The sequence below is a fragment of the Podarcis liolepis genome (genome assembly GCF_965112155.1).
Source record: "Podarcis liolepis genome assembly, chromosome: 11".
Taxonomy (NCBI): domain Eukaryota; kingdom Metazoa; phylum Chordata; class Lepidosauria; order Squamata; family Lacertidae; genus Podarcis; species Podarcis liolepis.
In genome coordinates this window covers 40,008,364-40,029,906 of record NC_139565.1, presented here as the reverse complement: position 1 = coordinate 40,029,906, position 21,543 = coordinate 40,008,364, and the positions used below count along the sequence as shown (strand labels likewise).

The 21,543-nt window shown below is 39.7% G+C and overlaps 1 protein-coding gene across 7 annotated transcripts in view; it reads left to right on the top strand.

The window, feature by feature from the left end:
• Window positions 1-684: 684 nt before the first annotated feature.
• RNF180 (ring finger protein 180) overlaps window positions 685-21,543 on the top strand; it is a 58,104-nt gene continuing 37,245 nt past the window's right edge. The window contains exons 1-5 of one of the 7 annotated variants that reach the window (XM_083465330.1): window positions 685-823; window positions 1,328-2,988; window positions 5,840-5,975; window positions 12,954-13,049; window positions 13,961-14,908. In XM_083465330.1, coding sequence (XP_083321456.1) covers window positions 5,868-5,975; window positions 12,954-13,049; window positions 13,961-14,908 — 1,152 coding nt within the window. In that variant the 5' untranslated portion in view covers window positions 685-823; window positions 1,328-2,988; window positions 5,840-5,867. The other 6 variants (XM_083465329.1, XM_083465334.1, XM_083465331.1 and 3 more) reach the window with 6 other exon arrangements.

Sequence of the window (21,543 nt, the reverse complement as noted above, 5' to 3'; positions counted from 1 at the left end):
ATTGCCAAGAGGAAGGAGACCCTGTTAGCATTTTAGACCTCTGTTCAGAGATCTCCACTGGTTGCCTCTTTGCTACCAGGCCAAATTCAAGATGTCACTATTAGTATATAAAGCCTTTAACAGCTTGGAACCAATTTACTTGCTGAATTGCCTTACCCCATTTATGAACACACAACCACTTCATTCTGCAGAATTCACACTGTTACAGACACTGCATAATACTTGTTCTGCACTTGTAAGAAATTACCTGGCATAGAAATTTTGTAAAATAAATAAAAATAAAAAAACAACAACACTGGCAACTATGACTACACACAAAGACAGCACAGAGTCTGGAAAAATAACCTAAGTCAATTGCCAGCTGCCACTAGGCTACTGCTACCAAATGTTATAGTGCCCACTCACAATCACAAACTCTTTATTTACTTGAGCTATTTATGTAGTGCTCTTTATAATATTTATCACCAGGTGGGTTACAATGCTAATTAAAACATTTTCATATCTTACACAGTAAGATATGCAATGGAATATTTAAACTTCACAACCAAGCTGATGGTCTTGCAAATGTCAGCATCTGCACTGTCATGTTATATTTTGGTGCTTTAAATAGGTCACAGATTATTCCAGATGATGAAAAGCTTTGGAACAATTCTGTGCTGTTGTAATCTGTGCTGTTATAATCCAGCAAAAGCATAAAATGTCTCTTTAAAGCAGATATAGACAACAATGACAATTGCAACTCAGAGCCTTTCCACAGAACCACTGAGTGCATGCCCCTTCATTAATGACTTCTTCATTGACAATGGTATGAGCTAACCCAGGGGTCAGCAATCCGCGGCTCCGGAGCCTCATGTGGCTCTTTTACACCTTTGCCGCGGCTCTGGGGCGGATACTAGCGAGGGGAGGAGGCGCATTGTGCGCCCCGACACTCCCCACTGTGGCGGGCGCTGTACTGGCTGTGACATTGCATGGGGGCGGTGCGTGCGTTAGTCACGCACCGTCCCGACGTCACCTTCCCGCCCGCCTGCCCGCTACATTGTAAGGGGCATGTACGCTGGTCACTGCATTGAAAGGGGGCATGTACGCTGGTCACTGTTTTGAAGGGGAGTGAAGAACACACACACAAAAAAGGTAACTTGTTAATTTAACGTTTATTTCTATGAGGAGGAGTAATTCTGAGGGGTCAAACAAAGAAATAATAAAAAGTGACAAAAAAGTTATTTTTATAATGGCGAGTTTTGCGGCTCCCAGTTTTTTTTTTCTTCGGAAACGGGTCCAAGTGGCTCTTTTTGTCTTAAAGGTTGCAGACCCCTGAGCTAACCAGAAGCAACGGAAGGACATCCTGGCCTCTGTCCCTACTGAAAGCACAAAGGAGGTTATCATTATGCAATCCTTCTCTCCCCAGAAAAGCTCCATAGCAAGGTGAATATTACCATGTCCCCAGATATTGATGAGAGAATGAGCAGATGCAGCAACACTGAAATTGAATTCTTTGTCCTACAAGGAAGAATACCATCCCAAAAGTCAGCTGCACGGAGAATGAAAAAATGAAGGCAAGGTCACTCTGGCTGGCAAAAGGACGAAGAGCCAGTTACCGTAGATGCAGCAACCAGCTCCATCCCTGCAAGAAATCCAGTAGTGGAAGATCAGTGCAAACACCTGTTAAAATCTCTCATGCAGACAATTAACAAACAGATCTTAGTGCTTTCCTTCAACTTGCTTTCCTTTGCACATGTTGCCTTGTACATTACTTTTTTTAAAGTCTGAGGGCAGGGTCTGCAGCTTATTTCCATTCTATGTTCAGCACTTGCCAGCAGCATGGCTGCTTTCAGAGTCAACTAAGAGACATTGTTGGTCTAGAATGCAAGATAAAAATATAATCTTATAACAGGGGGAGATTCTGTTTTTCACACACACACAACACTACTTTTGTGAATACCTAAAAGGTGTCCCTTTCACCAAATACATTCCATACAACAATCGTAGAAGAGAGCAATGAATAAGCTTTTACATTTCATAAGTCTGCCCTGCGAGAATGAAGAAATATCTGTAACAAATGTGTTGTCTTCATGGAAGACTTGCGGACTCTGAGCTACAAAAAGTGGAAGCCAACAAACATATAACCTGGTCCCATGAAAACGTTCTCCTCAAGAGTATTTTGGTAGTGCAATCCCTTCAAGTGTATAATACCAACAGGGAAACTTTGGTGCTTGTTTGAGCAGCAAGACCTTAACCTCCAGATTATTGATTTATTACGTTTCTACCCCTCTTTTCTGCCAAGGAGCCCAGAGCATGCAATGCCCATTGATCCTTACAACCACGCTTGTGAGGTAGGCGAGACTGAGAGACGATAACTGGCCAAGAACCACCCAGCAGACTTCAAGCCTGGGAGGGGGATTTAAACCAAGATTTCCCTGGTCACAGTCCAACTACGACACCTCAGTGAAACCTATAGAATATGGCAAGACTTTCCTTTTGAAAAGTACTCTGAGCATGTATGGAGCGCGCTCCAAAGCAACCACAAGCAGTAGGGCTCGGGGTCAGATCCTCCACCCCCATGCTCTGGTGCTTTCCTTTCGGAAAGAAAAGAAGCAGCTATGTTATAGCTATAGGCGCGAGAAGCAGCAGCAGCAGCAGGCGGCGACGGTACTTTAGCTAGACCTCGCCGCCCCTCCCAGCCTGCTCTACTACTACAGCCACCATCCCGGGAAGGAGCGGCGCTGAAGGAGAACGAGGGCGCGGGCGAAGCCGACGAGCCCTTCTTCTCCCGCTTCCAGCGCCCCGCTTTGCCCGAGGAGACCGAGCGCTTTCCGCTGCCGTTTGTCTCCCGTCTCTTCCCGTTTGGCGCCGCGACAGCCCGCATCTCTCATAATCCCCCCCGGCGGAGACTCGACAAAGCACCGCCGAGCCAACCAGGCCTCTCTGACGCCCTCCTTGCTCTCCCTCACAGGGCGCCTCCGCAGCGGCCGGGCGCCAAGAGGGGCAGAGGCAGGTAAATGGGGGCGGCCGGGCGCGCGCGCGGGAGCTTCTGTCAGGCACTGCCGGGCTGAGGAGGAGGAGGAGGCCTAGTCGCTGTGGTCGAGGAGACAAGCAGACAGGCGCCTCCTCCTCCTCTTCCAGCCTCCGCGTGAGGGCAGAGGGAGAAGGGGGTGTCACACGAAGGCTGCCTCTTGTGGGTGTAGAATAAAGGGGCGCCTCGTCTGAAGGTGGCACATCAGCCAGGACGGTCCCGCGAGGGAAGCCGCGTGGAAAGGAATGGCAGCGGCATCGCCCTTCCCCACACGACCCCCTGTCAAACAGTAGGGGTGGCAGCAGCAGGAGTAAAAATACATTATGTGTGTGTGGAGAGAGAGATGAGAGCTTTCCCCCACCTGTTTCGTACAAAACGTGGAGGGAGGAACCATGCTCCCTTTTCTAAATGTATTCCCTATGAAGCGCCTTTTTGATTTCGAGGGAGTTAACTTGAAAGCACATTTAGAATCGCAGCCTTGTTTTCTGGATTACGTTTCAGTCATTTGTAAGCGAAAAGCGCCTTTTCTTGAAGGTCCGGCAGTTGGGCAGGAAAGCATGCTGCTTCTTTGGGGGGGGCACTACTTAAACTGTTAAATACTACAGGGATTTATGATGCTTATTGTTCTTAATTTCCATTTATAGACTGCTTACAACCTGAAGATTGCAAGGCAGTACAATAAATAAGAAAATACAGAAAGAATATGCATTTACATAAATACCATAGCAATATAAATCAAGTCAAGAGAACATTACCAGGCAGTATAATGTAAGATTTCAATTATCATAACAAACATTATTCATACAATCACTCACCTAATCTCACTCATCATCTATTCTATAGAACCAGTACAATCATTCACTACCTAAAGTATTATCTCTGTCCTCGAAACATTCATAAATAAACCACTAATGCTCAATAATATTACAACCCACACACAGGAGATCCCTGCAAAGTACACACATGTAAGATACTCTCCCCATTTCTGAAGCACTGTTGGTGGAGAATTCCTACAGCTCAATTCTAAAAAGTCCACTAAGGCTGTATCCTATACCCACTTTCATGGGGGAAGGAAACACTGAACACAGTGGGACTTCCCTTTGAGCAGATGTCTATAGTATTGTGTTCTGTGTGTGTGCTGCGTAGTTTTATGTTAGATTTATGTACCACCTTTCAGTAGGCATGTTCATGCCACTAGCAAAATTACATCTGAGCAATAAGATTTTTCATGATGGAAACAATGTCTGCTGCTTAAGTACACAGTTAGGTGTACTTCAAGATATTCAAGTTTTCTGTAAGCATTAGCATTTTTCATTGTATCCAAACATAGAAGCATACTCTCCTCAAGCAGGACTGAAAGACATGAGTAAACTTGACTAATAAAAGAATTTCATGAACTTTTTTTAAAGGAGCAATGCACCACAAACTCTGGAGCAAATGAGAGGACACATTAAATACATGTATGCATTTAGCATGATTTGTTTTACTTTACAAATAACAATTGTTGGAGAAGAGTGGAGATCAGGATCGGGACCACAACACACAGGAGGGATAGTCCTTTCCCACTGTGCAATTGATTCTGATGAAAATCTCTCACACACACTGTTCCCAAGCTGCTATTGATGCCAAATAAAAAGCAAATATATCAAATGCACATTCACATTTACCATACCATCTCATTTTGTCCTTGAAAGCTAAGCATCTTTTAGTGGCAGTTGAATTCCATAATTTGTTTCTAGATTAAATCCTTGTGGATTATGGGCCTCACCGGTTGGAGGAGGAGGATAGTTGGTATGGGAGTTTACAGAGTCTACCAGAGGTTAACTAGAGGCCTGACTCTTACTGACTGTGCCAGGTGTTTAGCCTTGAAACACTGAAAAATAATGATAATTCATTATGTAATGTTTTGTTTTTGTCAATCATAGTTGACAAATTTGACAATGGGGACTAGAAATCTAACTAGTCATGGTTTAATATATTTTAATACTTCAGGAAAAACCTTGACTCAAAGCAACAGTCAAAGGGAGAACATGTTGCTGCAGAGCAAAGCCACAATTGTTCTAAAGCAACATATTTCACCTGTCAGGAATACATTCCTGTAAGCAGTCCTATGGGACTGCTTGTGTGAATGAAGAACTGAAGTTTCCTTTTAGCTTTGCAATCAGATTTTACACTGAGTTACCTCTTCAGGTATTGAAAACTTAAACACGGTGATGATGCGGGGGATGTGGTTATGGGGCATGGTGGAAATTTAGCTGCACCCTGCATCTGTTCAAGGAATCTGCATGGATAGCAGAACTATTTGTTCAAATTATTTGGACCTGTGCAAAAAACAAAACAAAAACAACCAAGAATATGACTGTCATTAATATGGCTGTTCTGTTAATGGGAATAAATTTGACTTCCCTCAGATCCATTGTAAATTTAGAGATAGAGCAGGGAAGGAAAGTGGGGGAAAGAGGGCTAAACCGATTTCACAGGAACAAAGCCACTCCCACAGATTTTGGTAGCAATACTGTACAGAAGGTGCATATGAGGAAATGAGTGGGAGCAAAACGCAGTAACTAATAAAAGTTAGCTAAAGTACTCTGATAAATCACAGGATAAAAGATCATAAGTAGTGGCATCAATACAATGGGGCTGAGTAGTATGTGCACCGTGAAGAGTCAAGAAGAGTTTAATATGGATAAAACATCAACTAATGTGGATTGACCCATAACTTTGTACATCAGAATAAAATGTAAGCTTCTCTTTCTCTGAAAGAACTGGTGAAAAAACACAGAATACAGAAACATAATAAAGTATGCTATTTTTATTTGATTCTAACAGATATACAGTTCAAAGAACCAGAGTTAAGATGAATAGCCAAGGTCAGGGTGACATGCTTCGTTGCTGGAAGTGTCGAAAATACGTAGCTAATTCTGATTGCCTCATAAACGACCAAACTGCAGATTTGGTCTTTGAAGTAAGTAAAAAATCTATTGTTTCTTCTAGGCCATTACTAGAGTATGTATTTTTAATTTAGGAGTGCAGGAATTAACATGTTCAAAATTGCACAGTTTATATACTACTGAATTAAGAAGAACTGGGTTATGGATATTCACCCATTGGACAATTTAAACCATTTGTTTATCAAATGGAGCTTTATTGATATTTTTAGTATTCTGAAGTACTCTTTCATATTTGTATTGTATTGTATTGTATTGTAGATGTCATATATGCCCAATGCAGAAAACAGGGAAGTAAATCACAATACCGGTTTTGTGCTGTTGTACTGGATCTGTACTTTGTAGAAAGTGTGTTCAACTTTACAAATTTTCTACAACTCTGCAGCTCAGACTAGTGCAGTAAGTATTTATTTTGATTTGTAGTTATAATTCAGTGCTATTAACTTGCTGACCCTAAAATTTTAGGAAAGCAAAAAAATTAAAGATATCCGCAATGCTAAATTGCCCAATCTGTATGATTTATAAGGATAGTTTAGAGAGATTCACCATTACAGCAGGGAGCACAACAAGGGCTCTCAAGGTTAAACTTCTGAAAAGTATAAATAAGCTTAAACTTGCAATAATTGTTTCAACTGCACAGGAAGATGAACAAAGGATCAGTAGGCACCAGCATTCTTACATTATTTTACAGTCAGAATAAGAATCTGTTTGGCACAGACCTTTTAGGTGATGGGGTGCTTTTCACTGTGATAAAATAATTTCAGCAACTATTATTGTTATTGCTATTGGTAACCCAGAGAAATATAAGCACACTTAAATCCTATTGAAATCAATGTAAATTAATAACACAGGTTTCTTTTGAATGCACCTATTCTCTTTAACGGGACGCGGGTGGCGCTTTGGGTTAAACCACTGAGCCTAGGACTTGCCGATCAGAAGGTCGGCGGTTCGAATCCCCACGACGGGGTGAGCTCCCGTTGCTCGGTCCCTGCTCCTGCCAACCTAGCAGTTTGAAAGCATGTCAAATTGCAAGTAGATAAATAGGTACCGCTCCGGCGGGAAGGTAAACGGCGTTTCTGTGAACTGCTCTGGTTCACCAGAAGTGGCTTAGTCATGCTGGCCACATGACCTGGAAGCTGTATGCCGGCTCCCTCGGCCAATAAAGTGAGATGAGCGCCTCAACCCCAGAGTCGGTCACGACTGGACCTAATGGTTAGGGGTCCCTTTACCTTTACCTCTTTAACAGTGCTCTTTTCTGTTCAGTTGCTTTCACAATTAAGTGCTATGGAAATCCGTCAGATTAAGTTTACAAATACAGTGGTGCCCCGCAAGACGAATGCCTCGCAAGACGGAAAACTCGCTAGACGAAAGAGTTTTACGTTTTGGAGGTGCTGCGCAAAACGAATCTCCTATGGGCTTGCTTCGCAAGACGAAAATGTTTTGCGAGTTCCTGCAGGTTTTTTTTCCTTCCCCCTTTTTCTAAGCCGCTAAGCCGCTTATCAGCTGATCTGATAAGCCGCTAATCCGCTAATCCGTCAATGGGCTTGCTTCGCAAGACGAAAAAACCGCTAGACGAAGAGAATCACAGAACAGATTCTTTTCGTCTTGCGAGGCACCACTGTAATCGTGCCATTGGTCCATTGCTCAAGCCCGCTTCCTCTACAGCCTATCATTTCTCAACCCATTAAAGAATCTCAGATAGGGGAACTAGTAAAGAGGCCTTGGAGAGCTGATACTAGATTGAATGGGCAGGCCTGGGCTCGATGGACCGATGGTCTGAGACCATGCATCTCCAAACTCAGTCCTCTAGATGTTTTGGGACTACCATTCCCATCATCCCTAACCAACAGGACCAGTGGTCAGGGATAATGGGAATTGTAGTCCCAAAACATCTGGAGGGCTGAGTTTGGGGATGCCGTGTCTGAGACAGTTTCAGGCAGCTTCGTAAATTGTTAATATATCATCATAATTCACTAGCTAAGAAAATCATTTTCATTAAAAAATGGGAAGTTTAAATCTTGGCTTAAAAAAAACAAAATGCATTTGTGCAGTTGCTGTCATTTTGCAGCATCAGTTAATTATCAAGCACTGGTTTCCACTAGCTCCCCTGCTGATGTCTTTTATAATGCTGGTTCAGAGAGAAGAGCAAAGTAAAAGTGCACCATGCTGATTCTTCATCTGCAATGTAATGCTGTGTTTGCCAGGAAAGAAAATAACATCATTTTTTTTCAATTTTGTATGTCTAACCTAAACATAGACTATTGGGAGCAGCTTTATTCTTAATCTGGATTATGAAACTGGATGATACATGCAGAAAAAGAAATTCACATTCTTTTCCTTTCCTTATATAGCAACCCTTTAAAAATTTCCACCTCTTAATGATTTGAAATAATCTGTAAGGAGAATCTGGACGGTGTTTTTATATCTGCTTCTAGCTTAACTGTAGTGTCTCCCACACATTCCTCAGATATTATAGCATGACTCAGCATAACAGGGCTAGGCAAGCATCCCAATGCACTATGTGCAATCACATGGTTAATAGGGACAAACAGATGTCAAAAGTTTTGCATCCGTCCTACCTTGCAACCCAGTGCAAGAACAGGCAATACGTGGCTTGTGAATTATCTGTACTTTTCACAGCTTTTTATGTGAGTAGCAGGATCTTTTTAGGATTCCAGTTTTGACAGTGTCAAAAGCCATTTCTCTCGTTTGACCAGTTTCAGCTAAGAAATAAGCCTTCAAATTCATCAAGCTTCTCCAGTCAAAAGGAGAGGTCTGCTTCCGACACTTGTTATAACCAAGGCTTTGTGCATTGCATGATTTTTTCCACAATATGTTATCAGGCATAGAATTCAGTACCTCAAGTTTCTCAGGCTTAGTCTTTTTTAAAAGCAAGTGATTGGCCCTCATGATAGTGAAGATATGCTTGAAAGTGTGAAGGAGCATCTGGTGAAATCTCAGAAGCTTTCTGAAAGCAGCTGATGGGTGGGGGAGGTGGTTTTATTGGCCTGCATAGTTTAAAAGGGCTTTGCTACACACACACACACACACAAACAGAACGGGCATTATTTTGTAGTACATATGTTTTTTAATATAGGGTGTACATAACACTTAGGTTCTTCCATCTCCTTCCAGTCATCTGACTGGCCACAAAAGCACCAGGCTATGATGCAGCGGTCCCTCTAAAAGCAGCAAATGATAATAATGTATCTTAAAGGTGTTTATTCATAAAGGTGAAATTATTTTTACACAATATTATAATTAACTATCAATGTTTTTAATGTCTTCAGTACCATCCAACTTTTATGTTACATTAGAAGGATTTTTCTTAGCAATTTTCAAACATCTCCTGCTGGATGGATAAGAGATATCTGATATCTCACAAGTTGATTCTCTGTGACTTTTTCCAAATTAAAAAGAAACGTGGAAGTGCAACTTGATATGGCTGTGAAGGAGAAGAGGCTCAGTAAGACATGTCCAGAAATACATACACCTACACATATGCACACATCCCTCCAAAGAAAGTTCAGTACCCTATAATTTATCTGCCTGTTCTGTCACTTGCTCGGTAGACTATGCCTGCAGTAGTAAGCTTAAGAGAAAACTGCTCCCCCCCCCACACACACACACGAAGCACATGCTGCTCTTGCTGCATGGTCTACTTGCTGTCCTAACTAAAGCATGCATGCACTGCAGAGGGCAGGGTTAGAAAGTGAGACTGCCATCAGGACTATCTGATATGCACACGTTGATCTGCTTTGCAGAGAGAGGGGTGGGTGGACTTTTAAAAGAATGTTTATTTGTCCATTGCACCTTGCTTGTCTGACAAGGAGTCTATATACATTAAGAGGGTGTGAAGAGGAAAAGAAGCTGAGCTCCAGTGAACAGATCACAGTGCATTCAATTTGGATTTCAAAGAAAATATGTATCCAACTATGCCACGATTGGACCTAATGGTCAGGGGTCCCTTTACTTTTTTATGCATCCTATAAGTCAATACATATTCCACTTGCTAGAGGGATAAAGAGAGGGGAGAGTCTTTTCTCACTTTTGCAGAAGTCTGGATAAGATAGTGAGTCAGGTGGAACAGTATCTGCATTTATGTCAAGTCTTCTGTGCTTTCCAAAGGGTTTGCAAGATGTGGCTTCCTCCCACTGTCCCTGCAGTTTGGACAAGAGAAGAAACAGCAGGAGAGAGTCCACTGATTTCTTTCCTTCTCCACACTGCAGGACAAATCAGATAACTCTCCCAGAAGCAGTCTGCAAATGATAGAAGATTTGGTGTTCAGTGGGAAAGAAGGAAAGTTGATAGCAAATGCTATCAGAGGCTGGTTAACAAGCCAGATTGAGGTTTATGGACATGTATGAAACTCACAGTAGACTCAGTTTGGACATTCGACTGTCAGTAAAGTTTTGGTCACATTACCAGTCAAATATTTTAAACTATGAGCTTCATTAGAACAAGAAAAAATATACTTTAATTGCCTGCAGGTTTCATGCTTTTGATACAAATTTGTTACATTGTAATGTTTCTCAGTAACAGTTATATATAATGACTTACTGTAACTTTTAATATATTTAGGTAAGGTTTCTATAAATGTGAATAATTTACCGAACATCTAGAACACCAGGGTCAAGCAGGGACAAGCCATGTTGAAGATTCATTTCTGACTGCATTTATGTAGCAATGGGGCCAGACATCTTTTTTTTCATGCAATACCCCTGTGAGGTGCAAAATATATCCAGATACCATACCCCATGGAGGCATATGCAGTCCAATTTCAACCTGGATCGCAGTTTCTGTTCTTTGTAGCTGCTCTAAGTAACTAACACTCTAAATTGATTTTGTCTGGCAGGGTGGTATTGTTTTGGTTTGTTGCTATGGTATGTATTTTTGTGTTTTTATATTATAAAACATCCTGTGTTCCTCTGATGAAGGGCAGTATAGAAATTTAAGAAATAAAATAAATAATAAAATAAACCTGTAAAGAAGAAAGGATGAAAATGCAACCACACCACCTTGTAAACTTGTTGTAAGTGCCTTACACACACAGAGAGAGAGAAACAGATTAAAGGGATATCCTTTACACCCAAATTGGCATGGATGCGGTTGCACCCAATCTGTCCATTATTAAGATCCTGGAGGGCTTCTGCTAACCAGAGCAAACATTACTGTGCCAGATGGACAAATAGTCTAACCTAGTATAAGGCACCTATGTTCCTATTATCATTTACTCAAATTCAAGTGGGTTAAAGTTAGGACTAAGCCTTGTTTGGTAAACATCATAACTAAACAGGGATTCCCATCACATCAACACACAATATTAGCTCCCTTCCTCCCCTTCACCAGACTTTTCAAGCAACTTATTTATACCACTGGTAAGAAAGAAACTGGAGATTAAGCAAATAATACAGAGTGTGGAAGCTTTTTTCTTCTGCTTAATATTTTAGGACTTACATTTGAGACAGGGCTTAGCTACATCCTAAAATTTCATTTTCATATGCTACAGTGAATTCAGTCTTGGGAGTGCAACTGTTGGCACTAAATTGTGATTATTTAGAGTGCACTTGATAAGTAGCATTTAAATGTCATACTGCAATATAGCCATAAGATAAATTAAAATATTTTCCATTACTTTTCTTGTTTTTTCCTACTTTCTTTTTGTTACTGGCATAGTAAAATAAAGCCAAGGCTCCAATAATCATATGTTTTAAAGCCAAGTATTCTTCACAATATTGTTTTCAGTATAAAAATTTGCCCCGCTCAAAGAACAATTATTAAAATTAGATAAGTTTTTATTTGGAAAATAACAACAACAACAAATTATGGGGGGAAATGGAATTTAAAGTACCAACAATGTGAACTGAATTTTTCCCCAGTGATTGTACAAATGTTATTGAGCAAGTAGGTTTTCTCAGAATTAAACATGACCCCATTCATTTAAATTGTGTTAGTTTTAAACATATTTTTTTTCTTATTCTTGCAACCCTTTTATAGTTTAGAAACCATTATCTTTAAACTAGTTAAACAAGACGGATTAAACTGAAACACGTTTTTATTACATTAGTAACAATGAGACTAAACTGGCTTGAGTCTATAATTTATCAGTTCAGTTGTTTTCGGAATTGGGGCACATATCTGTAACCATAAACCTTTTAATTTTCTCATGAAATGCTGTATTTATTTGAAACAATTTATTTGTTCACACATTGCACAATGCCTATTTTCAAGAAAGAAAATGGCACCATTTATTTAAACAATTACACAACTTGCTTTTATCTGCCATTGTGTCCTAAATGTATAGTGTATTCTTGGAAAACCGTAGTGCCTTATAATACTGATTGCATAACTACCATCATAACAATATTAATAAAGGTTTAACAATAATCTGTCAGGAAAGAATTCAACCACAAGATTTGAAACAATTTCCTAAACTTTTTCACTATATGCTTGAGAAAATCCTCATTTTCTAAGATGGTTAAGAGACGTCAGCTGTGTTCCATCATCTTTGCAGCTAGGCCATTACAGTAGAAACCTTCTCTAGGCAGCGGTCTTATCTTGCTGGTCTGTCTTTTTATTGCAGGATCAACAATATGTGTTTTAAAACTATCAAATACTTACTGTCTTTTAGGGCAAGCCCTCAAAAGGTAACTTATAATAAAAACATCAGAACTTCATACTTGTATTTCATGACTTAATTGTAAAACACTGAAATGCACCCTGTACCATAGTTGGAGAAGGAGAAGCAAAGGTGCTAGGTATAGACACTTGTTCAACCTGGTTGAAAGGGAAATAGGTTGATGGGCCACTAATTAGAAGGAGAGCTGGCATAAAGGACACATTTGCCTGAAGGCAAGGAGGAAGGAATAAAGAATGCGGGAAATGGATACAAAGGAATTGGTTCATGGCACTGGAAGTGGAAATATCAATGATAGGTATTTTAAAATAGAAAGTAGGTCAGAATGTTATTAATATATTGAATCTTAATTCAACAGGAACCTCACGCTTCTACTGCCTCTCAGGATATGTGTAATGTATGGCACATGAACATAGAAGCACTTCCAGATTGGGTGACTCATATAATAGAAAACGTATGTTCATTTTACTTATCTCACATAACTTTTTAATATTCTATGCAATATTCTATAGAAAGTAAACAATATCTAGGTCTTTATAAAGGGCCTTAGAAGTACAGTTATATCATTACATATTTTATAGTTATTTAAGTAGGTAAATGCCTTTTCAAATGCTTATAATAAACAAGTCATTGTGTCAACTCTGCTCTTGCCATATTTAGTATGCATATCAACACATCCAAAGTTTCTGTAAAATTGTAATACATAATGCTATTCCCACACTTCGTTTGGTGTCATAAGTCCTGAAACTTCAGTAAGGTTTCAACAGATGTAAATGGGCTCTTCTGCTAAAAGACTGATTTTGATTTATTGGAAAGATAACACCATGGCCCCTTTGAAAGATGGATAGAAGCTATGACTACTTTTGCAACATACAAACATAGATTGTGTGGAATACATTTATAAAAAGCACAATGGCGTGTTAATAATTTTAAACTTGTTAGAATCATGGTACTACTTATATACCCATATATTGCATTGTATCACAGTTTCAAGCACTTTTTTCTTTTCTTTTAACTTTTCTCCACATTTTTCACTCTACTGATTTTTTTCAATAAAATATATATTAACAAAAAGATTTGAACAGACTGACTTCTGCATAGGATTGTAGTTTACAAGACTGTTCAAATGTTACCCCCCCCTCAAAGTTCCATGTTAAATATATGCCTTACTTGGTATAAAACTAAGGTCTCAGAGTATTTAGGAATATCAAATAACCCTTTGAAACGATTACATTGGCACATTGCCTTTTTTCAGTCATAAAACAAATGTTTACATGCTTTTCTGCTCTGTTTGAAAAAAGATTTATGTCTTATCTTCTGGATTACAAATAATTAATTGTTTGTTTCCCTCGGCATTATCCTCAGGCACAGTGGACAACTGGAAAGCTGAACTGCCCATTCTGTGGGGCCCGTGTGGGGGGTTTTAATTTCGTCAATAATACAAAATGCTCCTGTGGCCAATTTACAAACATCCATCTTTGCAAGAGGCGAACTGACTACCAAACAGTTAGTTCAGTTACATCAGCAATATCGCCACTGAAGCACTTGCCTCTTTGTAAAGTTCATTCTGACTTTAACAACGAAATATGGCAGAGTGTGACAGGTGGATCTTTGGAAGACAGAAATCAAAGACTTCCATGTGTAGCCAAAAATAACAGTGGCATTGGACGATTAATGGAGGCACTTTGCCTAGAGGTAAGATCAACCAACTTTGAGATGAACAGTAAAAAAATACACTTCAAAGTGTCTAATCCAAAAACAAGTATTTCAGCTTCACTGGCTGTGAATGACAAATACACTGTAAAAGCTTTTCATAGAAAATCACAGAGTTTAGACATGAACTTCAGAGAGAAGCTTGTTTTGCTGCCTACTTTATATGGAACTTCCACAGCTAAGAGACCTGTTTTCTCCAGGCAACATGAAGCACAGCCTTTTTACACAAAGGGTTGCTTACAATTAAAGTCCAGCAGAACACATAATTTTTTTCATTTCCCACTTAAATCAGATGCTGGTGAGCTTCCAAACAGTTTTTCAGTTACTTCTTATGGTGCATTTGCACAAGAAGAGACAGAGTTTAATCATGGTTTAAAAGCTTCCAAACAGTGTCTTGAGAGCACTACTGCTGACCAGCAGCTGTTCCTGTCTTCATCAGAGAGCACTACAGAAGAAGATACTGCACAGAAAGTCATCACACCTTTTGGTCTTCTTCAGCCTTTCACAACTATTGATCAAAAGTTGAGCAAGAGAAAAAGGAACCGATTGAACAGTTTGAGGAGAAAGAAGAGGTGGCCAGAGAGGTGGCCTCAGAAGCAGGTATGTACAATAAAATAGAGATTGTAGTCATACCAAATGTTATCATGTTAGAGACAGCAGCCTCTAAGTGGGAGTAATGGCAGCAGCCATGATATATATCAGTTCAGATATCTTACTAAGCTATAGTTAGCATCAGTCATTTACAAACCTACTTCAAACTGTTCTATTTGGGGGGTGCAGACAATTGCAAACCATGGTTTTTTGATTCAGACATAACATCAAACCATAGTTCATTACCTATACTTCACACAATGTCTGAATGGACCCATTGGCTAAAGGACAAAAATATGTACAAACATTTCGTGTTCTTATGAAAAACGCTCGTAGATTATACCAAAAATGTAGGAAAGAAACTATGTCTATGTACATTTTTAATTATTTTTTTCTCGCACCCAAAGACTTGTATCAGTATAAAGAACAAGTCCTTCATCGTGAGCATTCACTTAAAATCCAAACAGAAAGGAAGTCTTTCAATAATCTCTTGTTTCTAATCAAACTGTGAGCTCCCTTCCTGTAATGTAGTTCTTCTACCTGACAAAGTACAAATACAAATTCTCTTCTATAAAAGGTGAAAAGACTGCTTATTCTATTCTTAAAACTTTTGCGCTCATGTTTGTAATTAGCTCCTCTGCAGTTTTCTTTGCAGCTTTCTACTTCCTACAGTCAGTGTGAGGTTTTTCACTATAGCTAAGCCATATACACAAGTAAACGTGCATTAAAACATTACAGATTATTTGAGTCATGTGCACAACTGCATAAACATCGTTTTGAGCTTTCACATTACATGGCTACATAAAATTTCCCATTATGAAATTCTCTCTTGTTAATAATAATAATAATAATTTATTTGTACCCTGCCCATCTGACTGGGTTGTTCCAGCCACTGGGGGGGGGGGGGGGCTTCCAACATATATAAAGACGTAATAAAACATTAAACATTAAAAAGCTTCCCTATACAGGGCTGCTATCATTGTTAGCATTTATAATGTTATTTTCACCCTGTATGAATCCAAAAATTATGTTTATAAATATTTCCATATATTTTATAGTTAATACAATATATTAATATTGTTCTCTCAGATAATAGAGTGTACTTTCCTATATTGTATTAAGTCAGAATGCACCCGAACACCAAAACATTACAGTTCAGGTTCATTAAAATTCTATATTAATATTTTAATGTAATTCCACACAGCATAATGTATCATTCCACCGGAACTATAGTATCGTGTTTTTGCTGCTAATCTTCCTGTATAAGGGGACTCCCCAGTAAGTATGCAATAATAGAAGTGTGGGTTTTTTAACAGCAGGGGGCACCAAATTTCCTCTAGCTACAAAACAATGGCAACTAAACTTTTATGAAGGAGCATTGCATGGTATAGGATGGTGTATTTTATTTGTAGAATGTTTTATAGATTAAAAGCAGTAACACTGCTAACATCTGGTGATTATAGGTTTTAAGCATAATAGTGATACCTGTTGCCACTGCTGCAGCTCAGAGTCTGCCAACATTTTTGTAATAAGCTGGTTCTTGTGGCTGATTTTATTATATATCCATTCCAAAATTGCCTTTGTTAAAAGCTTGTGATAAATGGCTGCAATCTGTCTGCCAAAGAACTGTTCTTCTGCCTCTTAAAAACTGGTACCATTTGAGTTTAAAATATTTTTAGTAAGAGCAAGAATAATTTTTGTAACAATTCATAAATTATTACTGGAAAAGAAACACTGTGAATGATAAAAAGTGAAAATATTTTCTTGAACTTTCTTTTTGTTTAAAAGTTGGGGAGAAAACAAATAAATAGACAACTGAACATGTGATATATATTTTTTAAATATTAATGTTACAGTACAAGGAGCTCTTTACACTGAATCTTTTTTTTAAATGACATTAATTCTTTCCAAACATTTGAGTCATTGTCATAAAGTAAAATTATATGCAAGACATTAATTGTCACTTATCAAACAAGAGTTTTGTTTAGCTTGTAATATAATGGTGGCTAGTATCCTGGTGATTCATCTAAGTTAATCAAAAGAAAATATAGGTAAAATGTCTATTTACTGAAACACTCATTGGTTTTGAGATATCAGTTTCATTTCTATTTTTGCCATTGCCTTAGTTACTTGAAGAGGGCACTTGAGAAGGCAGTAGTGGCCCAGTTTCAGGCATGCTTGGGGGAAAACTGATTACCTGGATCTATTTTAGTCTTGTTTGAAGTCCAGGCCTAATTCGAGGTGCTCCCAGTAACATTTAAAGCCCTAAATGACTTATGCGCCAAATATCTGAAATATTGGCTCCATCTTCATAGTTCTGCCTATGGAACTGATGGCCCAGAAGAGGACTTTCACTGTGGCAGCCCCTAAACTGTAGAACTTTCTCCCATCTAGCACGCTCATCGTATAGCTTTCAACATAGGCTGAAGACATATGCTGGTGTTGTGTTCTGGCTGGAACAGTCGTATTTATTTTAATAATTCAGTATTATATTATTGTACAATATTGTGTTGTATACCACCCTGGGACCTTCTAGTGAAAATAAACAAACAAATAAGGGCACAGACATATTAGCATCTACCCTTCCCATTTGTTGAATGCTTTTTCTAATTCCAGACCATGCAAAGACTCTGTTGTGCATTTGTAATAACACAGGGGTGCCATGTCCAACACTGGCCTCTGTCCCTCTTTCCTTCTTTGATGCCCTCCCACAGCTTGTGCCTCCCAAAAGCTTGCACAGCTGTTTGCTGCAGCAGCCCCGGCTACAAGCTCTGTAGGCAAAATGTACCTCTGGGGCTGGTCAGAAGTGCTGGTTGCAAACAAGCGAGCGGGCAAGGGAGCCCAGTCAGCCAGTCTGCCAGCCTTTGGGAATGGACAGACAAGTCCCAGGCCTCTGTTGGGTCGTGTGCGGTGGCTCCTCTCTTTGGGGAGGGGGGGGCATCTCAGAAACCAGGGGCAGCAGCAGCAGCAGCTGCGCGGAGGACTCCTAAAGAGAAGGGAATGGAGAGGAGGCTAATGGAACACTCCAAAAAGGAGGGTGTTAAAAAAAGGGCGAGAGGCTGCCAGCTCTGCAGGCAAGGGGTAACATAACTGAGCTCCTGAGCCCATAGGGGTGCCGCAGAAAAAATGTAGTCGGTAAAGGGAGCTGTGAACTCAAAAAGGTTGAAAACCGCTGCCCTAACACAATATTATTGGCCCATCCCAGTCCTGCATTTGATCACTGGCATTTTAATTTTCTATAAACCACTATGATCTTGAAGGATATATATGTCAGTAACATAGTATTTACCTGTGAGGTTTTCCTGATGAGAGGAGGACGAGACTCAAGTATTGTAATTACTATGGCCAATGTTTGAAATTTTTAAAAGGGATAAACATGTGTGTCCCAGCTTCCATACAGTCTAGACCAGACTCTACTGCTTTCAGTTGTGTGTGTGTGTGTGTGTGTGTGTGTGTGAGAGAGAGAGAGAGAGAGAGAGAGAGAGAGAGAGAGAGAGAGAGAATTCAACTATTTACCTTCATTTGGAATGTGTTTCTTTAAAAAGAAATTAATGGTAGCTTTTTTGACCAAAGCAAATAAGTGATACAAATTATGGGTGATAGCCAACTAAATTATCCTCAGAGTACACTTATTAAAATGAGTGGTCTGAATTTCATTAATATCAAAGGATTTCTTCTAAGTATGACTAATCTTAGATAGAATAATAGAAATGCAGAGTTGGAACAGACCCCGAGGATCAAATAGTCCTGCTCACAGTAGTCCCTGGGCAAACCACCAACCTTCTAGTTAACAGCCAGACACACTGACTCATTGTGCCACTGTGTTTCCATATCACACGTTACTTTATGGGACAGAAGGTTCACAAACAATGGAATTATTCAGCAGAAATAATGATTCGGGGGTAACTGAAATAACTGTAAAGAAAAACTGAAGTAGTGTATAATTTATAATGGATTAGGAGTTAATTTGAGGCTCCTTTTCACCTGGTCCTGTGAAGTCACCAAAAATTTCAGACTAAGCATATACAGGATAAATTCATTTATATTTGTAATACATACAAACTAGCCTGGATACAGACAAGCTGCACCACCATTTTTAGAATGGAAGGACTTTCTATTCCTACCTAAGATTGTTGGGACAGTATGAAGGTGTTATTAAGGCTACTCAACAACCTTAGTGCTTGGGAGAGCACACCTCACCCCTCATTTCCCCTCTGTCTTCCAGTTCTTTGGCCATTATTAGAAAACACAGGGCTTTTCCTGATCTACTTGAACAAAGCTTACATGGAGGTTAGATTATATCCGGTCTTTGTTGAGCATTCATTCCAATTTGTTTGTGGGGCTAGTCATCCTTCATTCATTCTGATTGTTTGCATTGTGTTCATCCCACAGTTTTCAAAGCATTTCATCATCACTTTCCAAAGAGCACTTTAATCCGCTTTAATTGTACAAACCTAAGTTTATTACAGCATACAGTTGAATCCCTCCTGCAAAATAGTGTTAGTCTGGAGACACCCTCAAAAGGCCACTGAGAAGTGGCAAGTTGCCCATGGGCGGGGGGAAAGGTGCAGATTGAAGACTTGTTTTAGTAGTCTATGGAACTTAGCCCCTACCTCAGAAACTAAGAAAGAAGGAGTACCCATTGGCTGAGTCCTTGGCAAAGCAAAGGAGGTTTGGAGAAGAGAAGGACCAGATGTCCCACTTGGATTCCATATTGTTTTCTAATGTCTTAGTAGACAACATCTACATTCTTTGTGGTTTTCTGTGCAATCAGGAAGTTAAATGTTAGTGAAAACTTGCATTCAAAATGTACAGCTGGAGCTATAGATTATGACTCAGAATCCTCCTCATGGGGCACTCCCACATTAATTTTTCTTTTAATTTCATTTCTTTTTCATTCCATTTTAAGTAGAATCAAGCTAGTATGGCATTTTCCACACCTTTGAGAATTTAATGTATTTATATCCACTGTAATTACATCCACACCAGTGGGTGGTGCACTGCTGCTATATCCTTATTCTGTATTTGCACAGACTCTCCTGTTTTTATAGACTTCCCACCCACCTACTTTTTCACCTCACTGAGCATGTGCACAAGGAACAGCAGGATTTTTTTCAGTTGTTTTTTTAATTGTCAGCCTCCAGGAAGAGCAGCTTGTTGTAGAATCATACTAAGTTCCTTTCTGCAGTTGTTTGCTTAGTTTGTGCTCCTTCAAAAAGCCTGGCATTTCTGCCATTAATGAGAGCAGTAATATTGACAACATCTGTCATTTGTGACAGCCTACAATTTTGATTCCCTCTGCATCTAAGGAGAAGCAGGATATGCTTGTTACTTTTGATACCTATACAGTGGTACCTCAGGTTAAGAACTTAATTCTTTCCAGAGATCCGTTCTTAACCTGAAGCACCACTTTAGCTAATGGCGCCTCCTGCTGCCGCTGTGCCGCCGGAGCACAATTTCTGTCCTCATCCTGAAGCAAAGTTCTTAACCCAAGGTCCTATTTCTGGGTTAGCAGAGTCTGTAACGTGAAGCATATGTAACCTGAAGCATCTGTAACCCAAGGTACCACTGTACTAGACTTCATCATACTTACCTGCTTTTTTCCAGTCAGATAAAATCTGCATAATTTGGAGATGGAGGGAAATTGGGGCATGTTCAAATACAGCTTGGCATTGTGTGGATACACCCCTAAAAATGAATACTGCAATTATGAAATGAATGCTTGGTGTGGAAGCACCAGGAAAAGTAAAAATTCACAAAGACAGGAGAGAAATGGAGAGCACAGGACTCCTGCACCTTTAATAACTGTTCAGAAATCCCCTCTTCTATACAACTATTAAAGGTGCAGGATCCCTGCCTTCTTTTTCATCAGACCATCCTACATTTATTTGCTGGGGTGCCCTAGGGTGTACTAAGTTGCAAAAGCCATCTACTGCTCCAAAAGGCTTCCAAACTTAGTGTAAGCCAAAAACATACGGATGCAATCCAGAAGGCAACATTCATCATCAGTAGGCAATGGGATTGACATACCAGCTCAATTAAATCTGTTAAAAAGGAACAAAAGAGAGTGGAGGCAGAGTAAGTGGCATTTATTATGCAAGAACACCAAATCAGATGCTGAGCACTGCCTTCACTCAAAGAGCAATTTTCTCCTGGCCCTTGAGCAGGAGGGAGGTTTTGGAAAGTAAAGAGATAGCCAAGGAAATCAGCTGACATGGACAATGCCAGAGGTTTGCCTAAGGGTCTCCTCAGAATCACAGGGGAGGATGAGATGCAGCTGGCTCCGGATCCAATACAAGGTCACAAGAGAAGCAGCTGCAGCACACAGGCTGCCTCACCATCCGTTGACATTTCGAGGGATCCTGAGATTCAACTCTCGGCTCCTAGGAATGAAAATAGATATTTGTTACATAAGTATGCTTACAAAATGTTGTTTATTCCAGATTTAGTCCCAAGAAACCTGAAATTAGAAGGGAGTTTTTGTGTGTCATTGCAGAAAATCTGTTGAAGCAGCAATGCAAGTCAAACTGTTACGGGGGAAGTGTAATCATTGATTTTAGACTAGTGTCTCTTAAAATTCTGTACATGCATTTCCAGCACAATCCTCTATGTGTCTGCTAAAAAGTAGATCCCATTGAATACTA